The sequence below is a fragment of the Aptenodytes patagonicus genome, chromosome Z (genome assembly GCF_965638725.1).
Source record: "Aptenodytes patagonicus chromosome Z, bAptPat1.pri.cur, whole genome shotgun sequence".
In the NCBI taxonomy this organism is placed as follows: Eukaryota; Metazoa; Chordata; class Aves; order Sphenisciformes; family Spheniscidae; genus Aptenodytes; species Aptenodytes patagonicus.
Window position 1 is genome coordinate 33668807 of NC_134982.1, and position 17109 is coordinate 33685915.

The window sequence follows — 17109 nt, forward strand, 5'->3', positions numbered from 1 at the left end:
CTTGCAAAGGACTTAAAAACTTGATTCAGCAGTACAGCAGGAATGCCAGCTGAGAGAGAATAAGATAATCAGGAGAAAAGAATACTTTTCATTTATCATGTTTGCACTATACTCTGAAAGATGCCCTAAGCCAGGACAAGTGTTGTCAAAGGAGACATGTTTTTTTACACTTCATTTGACCTTATTTTGGGCTCTGGGCTACGACAGTGTCTGGGTTTAAGGTTAGAGATAGGATTAGGACCAGCAAAGCTGAGGCACTTACACTAGCTGGTACTGAGCTAGTACCCATGCCAGCAATGTCCAGTTATGTTATGCTTTTTTACTAAACCTGGCACCAAATTTTTTAAAAGTCTGTGATTGCTGTTTAGAAACTGGGGAGTCTCCATGTTGCATTCCTGAAACACCTGAGCTGACTGAGTTTTTTTTCTCAGCTTCAGTATTCTCAAAAGATAGAAAAAAGCCCATTGCAACAGTAAGAAACTCTTTGTATTTAGCCTCTTCCTTTGGAGCAGGCAGAAAAAATGCCTGGAAAGGGATACAGAGGGATACTGAGGGACAACAGTATGAGCACTTACTACCTGTTCTCCAATAAGTAGGATCTTGAGTTTAATTTTCAACCTACCTGTATTAATGACTAATTTAAACTCCTTTATTATTTTACTGAATTTATATATTGGTTTTTTCCTTCCTCTTGATAACATGCTTAACATATTTATAGACCGTAATCATAAGCTCTCTCAGCTTCCATTTTACTAAGTTAAACAAATTCAGACCTCCCCATGCCCTTTTGTAAAGCAAGTTCTCCATTCTCCCAATCAACAGAGAAATTTTATGTTCTCTGAAGGAGAAACCTTACGTAAAAAGTATTCTGAATATCAGGAAAACCATCCCTTGCAAGTGACAACTCATACACCAGTAGGATCTATAGCCCTAGAAGAAAACCAGCTATATTGAGCAGATACACTGGAACACTGGGAATTGAAGCTCACTCACCCTTACAAACTCTTCATTCTCTGTGACTACCTCATGCTACTTAATCACATAGATGTTTCAGATGGCATGCTAAACCAGATATTGTCCATATTGTAAGTTTAGTAATGCCTTTTCAAATCTTCAACAGTATGCCCCTGGATATATTTTGCCATACCAGACTTTTCAGCTGTAAATTTACAACTCTATAATTTCTGCTTTTTCATCCTGATTTCTCTCTAACGAAGTAGTAACCTTAGGGTTATATGAAATGACCAATGCCTTAATTAATATAGAAAAATAAATAAGAAACGGTACTTTGTATTTAAAAGATCAATTTTAGTACAGGTGATTTCTGACACACAGATTTTTGGCCATCTAACTTTATAGCCAGAAGTTGTCTACTTTCTCCAGTTTGAACCTTTCTGATGCAGCACCTTCAGAATTCTCTGTCTGCGCAGCCACTGACAAAAAGTGAAAGGGGAACTTTGGACTTATGTTAGAGCTTCCAGGAGGCACTTATTTTATTTTCAAATGAAGCTATGTATCCAAAAATATTCAAATTGAAACTACTTCCTCATTGTGTTTAAGTAGGCAAATTCTGTTGACATCAAGAAAGCAATTGTAAGGTTACACACTGGAAGCATTTCACTGGAATTCAGATTATTGGTGTAGTAGTTTCAAGCGGTTGAGCCAGCAAATGTACCTGTCACGTTTAGGTACCAATTAAAAAGATACCATATTACACAGTGTATGTTAAAATGTTAATGTGTATTGCAACTTCTTTCAACAGCCCTATTTCTGTCTTTTTTTTTTTTAACTATATTACATGCATTAGATTAACTCAAGCATAAAGGGACATAACTACAAGATGCATTACATAAAGAGGAATGACAGCTTATTATTTAGCTCACCTCAGGAATTTTCCTTATTATGGAATTATTTTCTAACTTTCTAACAATTCACTGATAAACTTGTTAGGGAATGACTGTAACTAAAGAGGCTAGCTGTGCATGTCTCTGATTCAATGGATCTTTCCAAGAATCCTGGGTATCCAACACCACTATTCAATGGTAGTATTAAGGCAAGAGAGGAGCTCTTTTTTAAATACATTCAGAAAGATGCTGCTGCGAAGTTCATGCCTCAGAACCTGTGTCAATGATCTCAAATGAGCTGAGCATGTAATTTGCGAAGGATCACACCACAGCTAATAAAAGGTGATCCTTAGTTTCAGTTATACACAGAAGCAACACATAAAGACGCAAGCAAAATAGAAAAGTTCAAGGAATTAATTGGAACTAAGCAAGGAAACACTCACTTTAGAGATGCTCTGACACATACTGTAAAAAAATAGCTTTTGGGAAGTGGAATAAGCATTGGAAAAATGTTTTCATGATTGTGGAAAGGTAATTTTGGGATTGACAAATATTAACTAACTTACAGATTCTGAGTGCTCCATTACAGCCAACACAAAGAAGACATATTCTTGACCACTCTGCAGCTGCTTATTCTCAAAGCCACCATAATGCTTCTTATCCCCCAACGTGAACTCCGTAGGAAGAACTTCAAAGTGAGCCGCAATATATGGCTTTAATTCAACTTCCCTCCCAAGACGAATGCTTCTGCGTTTCCTAGCTATCTCCTTAAGCAGCTTTAGAATGGAGGGGGGAGAGAGAGAGAAAGCAAGAACAGAAAGAGAACTGTAAACAATTTTAATGTAACTTATTGACAATGCAATGAGAAAATTTAATGCATGACCAGGAACTACACCAGGAACTACAAAAATACAATTTATCCACATTTCATGGGGCATATCAGTATCACTAAACCAGTTCTTGCAAAATCTTCCAATTTCTTGTCATCCTTGTTAAGATAAGATACTAGGTAGCAATTGCACTGCCCAGACTACAAACATAAAACAATTAGATCAATTTTCAGTGTCTGATATTGTTGTCTCAGAGGGGAAAAAAAAGCTAATAAAGTAATATATCTTCTCTGAGGACATATATATACACACATCCTATCACACATCTCATATATGTGTGTGTGTGTATATATATCTGAAGTCAGTCATAGAATAGAATTGTATAATCATTTAGGTTGGAAAAGACCCTTAAGATCATCAAGTCCAACGGTTAACCTAGCACTGCCAAGTCCACCACTAAACCATGTCCCTGAGCACCACATCTACACATCTTTCAAATACCTCCAGGGATGGTGACTCAACCTCTTCCCTGGGCAGCCTGTTCCAAGGCTTGACAATCCTCTCACTGAAGAAATCTTTCCCAATACCCAATCTAAACCTCCCTTGGTGCAACTTGAGGCCATTTCCTCTCATCCTATCACTTGTTACTTGGGAGAAGAGACCGACACCCACCTTGCTACAACCTCCTTTCATGCAGTTGCAGAGAGCGATGAGGTCTCAGCGTCTTTTTCTTCAGACTAAACAACCCCAGTTCCCTCAGCTGCTTCTCCTAAGACTTGTGCTCTAGACCCATCACCAGCTTCGTTGCCCCTCTCTGGACACGCTCCAGCACCTCAATGTCTTTCTTGTAGTGAGGGGCCCAAAACTGAACACCGTATTCAAGGTGCAGTCTCACCAGTGCCAAGTACAGTGGGAAAATCACTTCTCTAATGCATATTAATATTTTCTCCCTCCCTATGAATATGCAAGGTAGTTTCTTATCTCCTGTTTGATACAACAAACCTTAGTAAGTCATATGATGTAATTATTTAAAAACCAGGAATAAAAAATACAAAATTGAAAAAAAAAATCCTAATTTTTGAAAATCAATTTTTATTAACTATTTTTAACTTTTTCTGGCAACTCTGAAAAACAAACAACTCAATACTAAGTAGCTATGAATAGATTTCCCCCCCCCCCCCCCCTAACATGAGGACTAGCAAGCACTCTGGCAATATTAAATTCCTGAACATCTCAGGGAAAAGAGTGCTTTCCAATGTACTTCACAAACAGCAAATGAAGTGCAGAGGAGTTTATAGGAGTGATTTGTAAACTTATCTTCCATCCCAAACCTGATATTGACTGCCATTTTATTTGTTCAAAAGTACCAAAAGTTGTGTTCTTCATGGTTTGTACAACACTGCACAATAGATTGGTGATAGGAATCGCACAATAGATTGGTGATAGGAATCAATAACAGGACCTATGAATCCTAAGACAACTTTTCTACTGCTAGACTACAAAATATTATCTACCACCCTATCATACACAACCCACACTTCAGATTTTAACTGCCTAATCTGACTTTCAAAATATAACTTTTCCTTGTTTCATAAAATATTTCTTCTGACGAGCAAAGCTAAAATTTACATCAGCACATTTACGACAAGATTAGATGCTAGGCTCAAACTTGTAAAACATACACTAACTAATGAAGGAACTTAAGCTCAGCTGGTATAATCATTATTGAATTACCTATTAAATCAGACCAATGCTTATTCAGTATCTTTTGTCACTTTAGGTATACTGGCATTCAACAAATATTAATCTGATTTGACTACAAGGAGCCTGAACTTTTCTTGGGTGATAAGTGATGACTTCTAAGGCCTCTTTACGGTTCCCCTCGTTTTTCACTTATGAAACTTATTCAATGTCCTGTAGTCTCAGACTGCAATCATAAATTTTTCCAAGGTCACACAGTTGTTTTAGGCTTTTCAGCACACAAACAGTGCTAATACAATAAATTTGCACAAACTTCTTTGTTAGGAGAAGGAGACAAATCTCCAGAGCTAGACAGAGATCAATAAAAAAAGAGATTAAAATCTAATCTTCACTATATGTTTTCATTTTAAAGAACATGTTTAGTCAGGGAAGCTCCCTCTTGCTTTAGCCTCTTCTTCAGTGTTAGGCCTCTGCTTAGCTAGCACATCTTCTTGCCTTCCCCAAATGGGGTCTTGTATTTTGCAATTACACAATTAACAGTTCCGATGCATGTAAAACAATCTACTATTCACTCTGCTACTGAGGCAGAAGCTTTTAATATTGATTACTTTAACACCCCTTCTTCTTTGAAGTACATATTTCAAACACAGGCTACAGATAAGACATAGAAGCAACCTGTACCACTTGGTTCCAAACTTCCTTATCCTTGAGGGCAATTGGATGTTACCCCCTGAAAGATCTACACAGTCAACTGCTTTCCAGCTCTAAGGCTGAGTCTGTTCTCTGTTGCAGAGATTTTACATTCATTTAACTCTATCAATTTCCATGCTCCAACACAAAAGCTGGTATGCTGCAATGGATCCCCTGAGCAAAATAGAACCGGCCATAATTTGAGACTAGAAATCATTATGCATTACTCAAGGACTCTATTACAATCAGCAGTCCATATTTCTCTTTCATTCTTCCTAAACAGTTTAATGAGCAGCTAGAGCAAATTTGCATGGTATAAAAATGAGGGCAATAGAGAACTGTAATGTTAAGAAGATTTCTATTTAGTTGCTTTATTGAAGGTGACTCTCACATCTGTTGGTAGCTTCCTATGCCCTGGGTAGAGTTCGTGAGGGCAGAACATGAGGCAGAGACTAATCAAAGTTTGTTCCAGGTTGCTTCAGCCCTTATAAGATCTGCGGGAAGCACTCTCTGAAAAGTTTGTATCTATATGAAGCCATCTTTTATGAAGATAGTAACAGCTACGCAGAGGGCTGAGCACTGACTATCCTGAAGTCTGCTGAAACACAAAGGTATTCGGGTAATAACAATGTGATATGTATACTAACTGGAAGTCAGGAGCTGTAAGTACTGCAGTACGAGGAGAGGTATACGGCTTGAGCCATCCCTGAAGATAACTGATATTTTCATTTATGGGTACAGTTTCTGCTGGAACTTAAAGTTAGTTGTGTGGCTACCTCAAATAAATTCTTTACCGTATGTTTCCACATTACACCATATTTACAATTTAGATTTCAAATAACTCATAATAAAATGTCAAAATACTGCAAGAGTACTGCAATCAAAATTAGATTGAGATTGAAAGGGGAAGAAAAATGTTTGATCTTAATTATTTCTTGCATTTGAATTAGTAACATAAAATGCATATATTTAACAGGTAGCAATGCTGAAGTACTGTATTAAAGTGGGTGAAGTGATCAAAAACTGAGGTTTGGCTATGGATGCTAAAAGTTAATTAGCCCGAGTCAAACAAAATGTGTTCAACTTTTTCAAAGGTGGTTATTCATCACCTAAGGCCAGCTAAACTTAAGTGTGTTTGTGTGTAGATAAAAATTTTGTCTGTGACATTGATTACACATGACTGAATAGACCTCAGGTGAACCTCTGGCCTCATTCATGTTTCATAAATAAATGGGGTTGTTGCCAAATATCATTACCTGTACATATATCTCCTGTTGTACTTTATACCAGGATTTCAACAAAATTAATGAATTGATTTAAGACTTAACATGCAGGCTTTTATTTACGTTTTATTGCTTACAAATCTAAAGTAATCCCACTAGGTAATACTGCAAATCATAATATTTTGTTTATATTTCATTTATTTGTATGACATACCTATTTAAAGTCACTAGATCTCATGATATTCAAAATAAAATGGAATTTTCAGTTAATAAAAAAGGATTGTATCTCTAATAATTATTATTTTCAGATACACAATATCTAGTCCATTGTCTGCTCTTTTAACATTCTGCATCTCTCTTAGTTTATTTCAGAATTGAGATTCAAGGAACCAGGAAGATTAGGTAACTACAATAAGGCTGGAGAGTCTTTTGGACTGGTCAGCTATGTACTGGAGGTAACACTCCAGAGTAGTGTTTTCAGCAAATACTTTTCTTCTGCCAACCTAAGCAAAGTATTTGGAACATACTTCTTTGGAAAATCTATTGCCCAACCCTTTCTGATACTAGCCAGATATCTGAGATTGTACTAAAAAAGATATTCACAAGTATCTTCACTTGACCATCAGGAACTATGCTCAGAGAGTCGTGTGGTTAGTTTTTGTGGGTTTTTTCCCCAATTTATTTATTGTGCCACTGCTTTCACATGTTTGTCAGGAATAGTACACCTAATAACAATATGCATATATTTTCTAAAGATTGAAGTAAAACAGTCTTTTAAGTAATAGAAACTGGATGAAATACAGTCGCTGCTTGCTTTTGATTTTTTCCCTACTCAGTACTTACTATATGTATTAGTGGCAATTGTGAAAAATATATCAAGGGTTTTAGTTCTTTATCAGAAATAATTTTCATTTTCCAGTCAATGCGTATCTTATTTCTTCCACCATTAATTCTACAATGTGGTCTCAATTATATCAGTAGAAGTGGGAAACAACCCATCCTGACCCAAATATTTCTGAATTAATAAATGCTCTTTATCAATCTGTTATACAGATTAATGCACCACAACTTGCAGGATGATTAAAATGACCCTTTGTTATGGGAATCAGCAGGACCCGTAGAATTTAATTGCCAAAAAGTTCAATGTCATCCGGCACCTATCCTTTAATCTGTTAATGCTGCTGAATGTGACTACAGTCTTTGGATGTTAAAAGTGGGTGGTAATATTAAATCAGTTTTCCATTACTGTATGTATCTTGCTGTCAGAGTTTTACTGTTTAACCGTATTTGATGTCACCTAGGACTATAATAATGAGCTGACGGCATTTACAATCCAAGTTCTTTTGAAGGGAAAAAGTTAATAGATCAAAGCAAGTCATCGCTGCAATTGAATCAAATGAGATGATCACATAAATGAACTGGTCAAGAGGAAACATAGGCTTCAATCAGGCAGTCAGCAGTAACGAAAACCATGCCTTCCTTTGAACAGTTGTTTTTAATCTTCTGATTAAGGATTCTCCTGTTGCTGTACATACTCTTTGCTTTTTCAGATCAGAAAACAGACTAAAGACTGGAAGACCTCTATTTATATTTTGACAGCTTTCTACAGCAGTGTTAGTTTGGTGAAGATCTTTATTTTCCTTACATTTTGGTGCAAACATTGAAATTGATATCCATTTTGTCAATGGGAGGAGGGAAAAAAAGTCTTGTGATTGCTCACAGATGATCATTACTTCCCTGTGATTGTATTATGGGGAAGCATATGGTGAGGCATCTCTGTAACATAAAACTCCTGACTCCACCAAAAGAAAATGGAAAAATAGACAGGATCCTGTCGAAAGATCACTAAATCAGGAGTAAAGAAACTGACTTTGATCTCTGGTCTTTGAATTGCAGAGCTATTACATGTACAAACTACCATAGCATCTGAATGAGATCTAAAATCCTAGCCAGATACAACAATAACAACAATAACACCACCACTAGTCTTTTGTACAGGGCTTTCATATGGGGCTCTCGAAAGAGCTTTACAATGATAAATATTAGTATTATTCCAAATTTACAGACTGAAAGAAGAAAGACAAGTTCGCATGAGCTATACTGTCATCCAGTAAAACAGAAGACAGGACTGAATACTGACAGTATACTTCCTGGAATTATTATTATATCAATAACATAATAAATTGATTTCTAGTATTACTGGGCTTATTCCTAAAATGAAAGTACTTCCACTCTCTGTGTTAACATCACTTATAGTGTTGAATGATGACACAATGTTGCTCTTTCCTACTTCATTCATTTATTGCTGAGCACAAACTGTCAGAAGAATGGAGACTACTGTAAAACTTTTCTAACCAGAAGCATTACAGTATATGAGAATCAGGTAAAAACACCACAAGAAGGTCAAATGTTAAATTGCAGTGCAAATGCAATTTAGCATTTGTTACAGGCTTAGTAAACAACCCACTAATGAACCAGACCTTTATTAGAGTTCATATCATTGGTGATTAAGCTTTTGCTGACAACTCATTTCACCTCCTGCACTTTTGCATTACGCTTTACAATAGGAAAAGAATAAAATATTAATGCCAACAAAGATCAGACACTTTATGTGCTTTATTGCAACTTAATGTCTTTATTGTCTTCTAATTTAAGTAATTTGAGCTTTCGTTTCAGTCCCCACAGGCTAATTCAAATATAAATATAAAACATCCTGACAACCAAAACTTCTAAAACTGGTGAGTTAATCACATACCACTAATAAGATTGTTTCTTTAATAAAGGAGAAGTTGACAACAAAAACATACAGTACCTCATCTAGTTCCATTTCATCTGGACTCTCCCATGGTTTGATAAACTTTCCACGAGACCTCTTCAAAGGCACAATAACTATGTAATAACCTCTGTAAAGGAAACAGTTGGACAAAAGTGAAGTTGAAGGAAAAGGAATAGATAAATTGATGGAGTAGGTGTCTGTTCAGAGGAACTTAAGAGAACAGCACTAGGTTGAAAGCGAACTTCCGCACATTATTATGCCACTGCAGCCTTCCAAACATAGTTGTAAAGATTCACACTCTTGAAACAACATCCAGTGTAAAACATTTGACAAACAAATGGCACTAATTACCTGACTTTTCATGTAAACATATAAATATGTATAAGAAACTTTAATTACAATGTTCTAAAATGCCTACATGTTTGACTGCAGTTTATTACTTCATTTGAAATACAAGAGCCATGGGATATTTCTGCCCTGCCACTATCACATTGGGAAAAAAAACCCAAACCCCTAAATTGAAACCTATTACCATATATTTAAATCTCAATTATCACCCCATCTTCCCCCATTTTCACGTATCATCAGAATAGCAGGTTAACATAATGTGTTTGTTGACACCAATACTATTATAAACAGAAAATAAGGAAGACTTGGCATACACTCCACCCACACACTCTTTACTTCTGAGTATCAATCACCATCAGGTTTATCTACTTAAGTATTCTGTTCACAGTCATAGACAAGAGAGCTTGATGTATGCTCTCTTTACAGCTAGTATTTGCAAATTACATATACCAGTCTTCCTCAGAAACATTTTCCTGAAAATATCTTCTTCCTCTCCTCCCATGGAGACTAGTAAATTATACTTTCTAGTATAATAGAGATATGGCACTTTCCTTGTTTCCTTCACAAAGCCTGGACAGACGTCAGGCAGATCCGTAATTTCACATTAGTGTGAGGAAAGTAGCAGTAGAATCACAACAGCAGGACATCCAGGATGGTATAATATACATCTTCTTGATGAACAGACTTGTCAAAAAGTCAAGCACTCTCCATCTCAGAGGAGAGGGAAAGAAGCTGCTCTCCTTTGTTTCTAGTAACAACAGGGCTTATTAAGAAGGTGTCTCTGCCTCTCCATTATGGAAGATAATTTTAGTGTCTCATGGACCATCTTCTTCTCTTCCAGTCTGCCATTTTTTACAGCCTATTCAACCTTCTGCAGCACTGACTATTCATTTTACTCATGCAATGCAGGTGAAAATCCTAAAGTAATTAATGAAATAGAGTCTACAGAAAAGGACTTGCCTTACAATTGATCAAAAACTATCTCAGTCTAAACTGACTCTATAAACTTTCTTACATACCAGTGCACACCACTGGTCCATTTTAATTGTTTCTTCTTAATTAAAGCTCCCTGCCATAAAAGAAATGTAACAAAACTTTGGATTTTTAACTACTGTAGTACATGCACATATTTATTAATTCTTGTGTTAAGAAACCTGAGAAATTTCTCTGTGGAAATGCTGAGCTCCAACAGGAGGTGCTGGAAACAAGAAGTGTTGGCCACAGATTTTTAACTGCTGCTCACTTGCTGTATTCCAGTATTTAAATAAAATCTGCAGCATGCATCCTTATAGTAACAATATGATAAATCACCTTTTACATTGATGTTCTTATTCAGAACTAGTCAGGCTGGTTGAATGCATATTTTAAACCTGAGTATGTATTTTTAAAATTCTTTGGTTACATGAAAAACAAATCCTAGTGAATGCTGATTTAGCCATGTATACAATAACTACAACCTACATACCTTTACTTTAAGAGATGCCTAAGAAACAAGACAAAAAGCAATCGAGAATTGGCCCCTATATGTCTTTCAGACATCAAAGATACATCTGCTGGATGAACTGCACCTGCACAGCAGTCTCTTACTTATCCTATTTTTTTCTTCTTCTTCTTTTTCTTTTTTAAGCTAACAGGGTGTTCATCCTTTTTTTTTCAATCAAGGAACATCCAGCATGTAAATGTTACTTTCACACTCTTTCACACTTTCTTCATGCATGCCTCCCACTCATAACTTTGATCATCCACTAAGACGTTCAGCACATACAGAGTATTTTAAAGCTGAAAGCACAAGCACCTCAACAGCAAGCAGAAAAATGAAACTGTTCACATATATAGTGCTGCAAATTGTAAAGGACAACAAAGTTCTGTTACTTCTAGCTAACTCCAGAAAATGCAGCATCTCTTGAAAAACATGTTTTATTATTTGCTTGTTTGTCTTGAGGGGTTTTTTTTTGGGGGGGAAGGGTGAGAAATGAAAGGTTTGCTTGGATATTGCTTGAACAACTGAGTATTACAAAGGCCAAAGTCTTCCATAAAACTGTGTTTTTATCTAAGACTTTGCAAAGATGGAAGAGATTCAGAGAAACATGAACTGTCCTTTACACATAAAAATTGCTTTGGCTTAGCCCAAAATACTACATGAAAATGAAGAAATTGCTCACTTGAGATTACACCAGCAAAAGAGATCCATTTTACCTAGCATAAGGTGAGCTCTGCTCCAATTTCTATGCTGTATCACCATCAAACATTGAAATAATGACAATTACTTCTACCATCTTTAATAAATCACAAAGGCTTTTATAACATTACCCTCAATCCCATTAGTGTTTACCTATAATTCATTAGAGCAAACCATTAACTGTTTCACCTTCTGTGTAATTAGTATTATTGAAAGATTCTCAGTGTATAGTGCTTCATGGTAAGACAGAGACAATCATGAGCATATAATGTACCCATAGAAGAACAGCAACTGTAAAAATGTCAACATAGCTATTACACAAAATTGTTCTTCCTATACAAAGACTATAGCTGCAATAATCTTACTCATTCTAGCAAGCATCAGGTAAGCTTTTTCTGTTCAGTATGTAGTTGCTTTGGTATGCCTGCTTCCAAGGGTCAAGTCAATTTTTTGTTGTTGTTTTGTTTTTCTATCTCAAGCCCGATCACATCTTCTTAGGAAATAGATATAGAAGGAGGAGATACAATATTTGCAAAATTGGCAGTTGTACCCTATAGGTTTAACGTACCTTTCCTGATGTCACTTAGCCTCTTTCATTTTTTTACACTACATAAAAGGAAGGGCATTGGCTCTTTTTCCGCTGCTGTCTTTGCTATTGTTTGACCAACTACCTGCACTTTTTTCTCTCTGTGAATGGTCTGCGTCATAAATCTTTTTTGACTCATTCCATCTTCAGTCTTCCTTAGCTGCATTTGTTACTGACCGCATCTTACTCAATCTAATGATAATGGCTACGTTTTTCAGTTTTTCATCCTTTTAATGTCTAAAAGTAATTTCTTTCTTGACCTCACCTGCCTCAAAATCCTCAGTCAGCAATGAAAAAGGGGAGCAGTTTTCTACAAAGCTATCAGTAAAAATCCACCAGGGAGAGGACAAGTAGAATCCCCAACAATATTTAATGACTTGCTCATTTTCCTCCCCATTTCCTTTACATTACACATGGGAACCTTACAGACCAACAAGAATCACTATAAGCAGAGCAATAACACTTATTGATTGTACCACGCTTCATGTTTTCTTGGCAAATCTTTATTGTCTAACCTTTCTAATCCCTGCTGACCGTGTGCAGTCAGCTCTTTAGTCCTATTTCTGCTGTTTAAATCTCCACAACACCTTTTCCCCCAAAATCTAAGTAATCTCTGGTAAACTCTGCCAAATTTTTCACCAAAATCTCCTGTTTTCTTTCTGGGACGAGTGGGGAGGACCTGAGATTTTTCTTTTAATAAAAAACTTCAGAATTAATTAATCTGAATTAATATAAGTCCAGTAACAATTCTTTAAAACTTCATGTAAATCTGGAATGACTGAGTCTGAGTACTTCAAGGTGCTGCAGCAGGGTAGCTACCCATCAATGGGTCATCCATTCTTCTTGAGAGGATACATTGTTCAAAACACAACTGGCTTCCTTAATCTCTCTGCTATTTGAAATCAGCGATGAAACACAAAAGTACTCTGAGAAACAGCTACAAACTGAAGGACAATTCTTCTCCATATATTTCCATCTAGATTTTACTCAGTCTTACATACTTGGCTAAGCAACAAACTTACAAAATAGTTCCAGCTGGAAGAGACCTACAACGATCACCTAGTCCAACTGCCTGACCACTTCAGGGCTGACCAAAAGTTTAAGCACATTATTAAGAGCATTGTCCAAATGCCTCTTAAACACTGACAGGCTTGGGGCATCGACCACCTCTCGAGGAAGCCTGTTACAGGGTTTGACCACCCTCTCGGTAAAGAAATGTCTCCTAATGTCAAGTTTAAACCTCCCCTGGTGCAGCTTTGAACCATTCCCATGTGTCCTATCACCGGATCCCAGGGAGAAGAGATCAACACCTCCCTCTCCACTTCCCCTCCTCAGGAAGCTGTGGAGAGCAATGAGGTTGCCCCTCAGCCTCCTTTTCTCTGAACTAGTAAAACCCAAAGTCCTTAGCCGCTCCTCATAGGACATGCCTTCCAGCCCTTTCACCAGCTTTGTCGCCTTCCTCCGGACGCATTCAAGTACCTTAACAACAGAATCTGGCATTTGTTCTTGTTAAATGTCATGCCATTAATCATAGCCCAATGCTCCAATCTATCTAGATCCCTCTGCAAGGCTTCTTGTCCCTCGAGAGAGTCAACAACACCTCCCAGTTTAGTATCATCAAATATTAGTCCAATATTAGTCCAAATACTACTGCAGAGTGCTGTACTCTCTGTACCATTTTGAAGAATAAAGCCCGGGTCCACAACTACAGCTCTAGATTCTATTAACAGTAAGAATAATCATGTTTCTGGAGATAAAAACAATGGTACGTCATTCATTCACTCACTTTATATTCTCATTTGAAGGTACTTCTGGAAGTTCCACAGTTATCATGCCGTCTAAGTTGGTCTTTCCAATGAAGACTGGCTTGGTACGAAGCACGTCTGGTGCAGTCTTTGCTGTCACTCTGTGCTGAAGACCCCCAGCACTATTCCCTCTGTTCGTCAGCACAAATGAATATGATGTCTCTGGCTTCAAGTTAGTGATCAGTTTTTGAGTGGCACGTCCATCAACCTCCACCACCATTTTTCCATCATCATAAAGGATCTAAGTTAATATATAAATTGAAGGTTTTGATTACTAAGAGAAGGCAACTGATACTGTCACACTGAATTCAGGAATGAACCTAGCTATAAGTTTAAAATGAAAGTTACTGGGCATTTTAGGCTGTAAGATAGTACTGAATTCTCTACTGCAATTAAACTTCTCACTTTCAGGGGAAAAAGAAGAACTACATTAATTTGAAGCAGTGTAAGCACTCCTAAAATCCAATTTCACTTGTTCAAATTCAATAGGTTTGCTTGAATCCAGCATTTATATCAAGGCACACTTGTTGTTAAGGGTACCTTGACTTTTTCATTCACACTTCTTATTCAGAAAGGTTTTTGCAACATTTAGTTCATAAAATACTGCTCTTCACTTGCCACTGCCTGAGATGACACAAGTGATGAAGAATGATGCAGAAGAAATGCCAGTCAGACTGCAGGTTGCATCAGGTCTACTTTATCTGGCTAATGCTATAGTTAGTGGAGTAAGTTACAACATTGTAAATGTGAGGAGACAAAAACCAAAATGGTACTCAGTTACAGTCACAACAGAAATTACTAAAAAAAAGAAGAAAATTATTCTTTTCTTTCACTGTTTTCTCTAAAATATAGTAGCAACGAACTACAAATTAGCAGGTGTTCATACCATGCATAATAACCAGTACAAGCCTGACTTGGAAATACTGCCACAACAGTGGAAAGCTCATATTGCCAAACGACTGAATTTAACAGCTGGGGTCAATATTGCTGATTAGTTTGCATTCTTAAATACAGCAATACCAAAAAAATCCACATATTCAGTAAGCTACTTAACCAGGTGAATTACATCCTCTGGTTTCTGTATTTTCTCTCGTACAAATGGAAAGTAACTTACTTTGAAAGGCAAGGCTGAATTGTAATTTTCTGGAATTTCCCAGGACAGCAAAACAGAAGTCTTCATTACTGCTTTAACATGAAAATTTTTTGCAAACACTGCTGGAAAAAAAGAAACAATGTATATAAACAACATCTTGGAGCTCAGACCTTGTTGTATTTCCACTGCTACCATTTAGGTCAAAAATCAACAAGGATTCAATTCTCCTACCTGTGTGCTCATATTTAAATATCACATTTTAACTCATTCTCACTCTTATCTAGTGACAACCCAACACGTATATTTTCCTTACCTGAAAAAATTGTGAAGATGTTAGCCAGAACTGCTTGGCAAGGGACAACTGAATTCTAAGGCATCCAAAACATATTAAGATTTACATACTTTACCTTTTGTGTTTGATGAACCTATTTTTATGAATGGGCCGGTCAGTTTTATTTACAGCTTCAAAAACACTGATATCCAAAGACCGATACTCCTTTAAAGGTCAACGCCATAAGCAGACAAATCCTACCTTGATCCACGGGTAGTGTCCTGAACTGGACACTTGGACTATATGGACCAGGCCCTTTGCTTGTGTGGGCACGTACTTTTACATCATATGTGGTATCTGGTTTTAAGCCAGAAAGTGTCATAGTGGTATCAGCAGGAACAACAGGGAGTTCAACTGGCTGGTAAGCAACATTGATATCTCTGTACAAGATGGTGTATTTGGTGATAATGCCATTTCTCTCTGCCAAGAGTGGCATCTGCCAAGTTAATTGAACTGATGTAGAAGTAGAGCTTTCCGAGTGAAGATTTTGGGGAAATCCACTGGGTACCTCTTCAGGAACAGTAATCTCTTTAACCATCTCCTCCCCAAAGCCCACTTTATTTCTAGCTGAGAGCCTGAAGACGTAAGAAGCTCCTTTGTGAATGTCTGTGGCTGTGAAGTGATCTTCCTTCTCTGAGAACTCCATGGTCGTAACTGTATCCACGTCTTTGCGACCAAACTTCAGGCGATAACCCTGCAGCGGGCCAAAAGTGTCCACAGGAGGGTGCCACTGAATTAGAGCCGTGTTCATCTGTGTGTGGCTAATCACAAGCCGAGGTTTGCCTGGAACTGTAGCACAATGTTATTTAAAGATGATAAACACAAACAGAATTGCATGTACAATTCTTGAGGCTAGTTAAAGGCTAGTTTTAGCAGGAATAGGGATAAATTTTCTCTTCCTTCACTCTTAGTTCCACAAATTACTGTCATATGGAAGAAATAATGTCTGCCTCCTGCACTATTGAGTCATACAGTATAATGAACTATGATAGTAAAGCCATTTACTGCTTTTTGTCTTCTTTCCTTACCATTATTTCTAAATACAGAGAACATTCAGAGGCATAGGACATAGGAACACAAGTCAAGAAGTAAAACTTAAAACACATATCTTATGAATGGTTCTGCCTCACTTACAAATCCTTGCTTACAAAAAAAAGAGCATTGTCATAAGTATTCTTTAATTTAATCCAAGGCACATTTCTGCCATTCCTGTAAATGGAAAAATAATTAATTATAATAATAATAGTAATAGTAGTAGTAGTAGTAGTAATAATAATAATGGAGAAATTACAAGTTTCTAGATGTGTCAACATAACTTTTGCCATTGATAGTTAAAATGGGGTAGAAAGGAAGACAGACCAACCTTATCATCAACAATCATTACTACGTATGACAGAACCCTATCGTTCCACCTTCCATTCACAAATCACCTCCAGCATGGGCTGTTTCAGCCTGGAGGGGTAGCACAGTTTGGAATTTAATTTCTTGATTGCCCTGGCTTATGACATATGATTTAGTTTCCAGCATGGTCTTGGTGCACATGAACTGGACTTCTGAAGAAGACTAAATTGGAAGCTCTTCTTAACCTGCACACCAGATACACTTAAATCCTTAATTGGGACCTATTGGTCCAAACTGATGATTTGTCTTTCAGAGAAGTTCAGACTGTAAGTGTGGTGAGAACATTCAGTCTAAAGGATCGA

The 17109-nt window shown here is 37.0% G+C and overlaps 1 protein-coding gene across 2 annotated transcripts in view; it reads right to left on the reverse strand.

Annotated features, from left to right (window-relative positions):
• PTPRD (protein tyrosine phosphatase receptor type D) overlaps positions 1-17109 on the reverse strand; it is a 1297197-nt gene that overhangs the window by 89388 nt on the left and 1190700 nt on the right. For both annotated transcript variants that reach the window (XM_076363450.1, XM_076363449.1), the window contains 5 exons: positions 15608-16195; positions 15097-15197; positions 13964-14223; positions 9101-9191; positions 2411-2620 (listed from right to left, as the gene is read on the reverse strand). In XM_076363450.1, the coding sequence (XP_076219565.1) occupies positions 2411-2620; positions 9101-9191; positions 13964-14223; positions 15097-15197; positions 15608-16195 (1250 nt within the window). The remainder of the gene's footprint in view (positions 1-2410; positions 2621-9100; positions 9192-13963; positions 14224-15096; positions 15198-15607; positions 16196-17109) is intronic.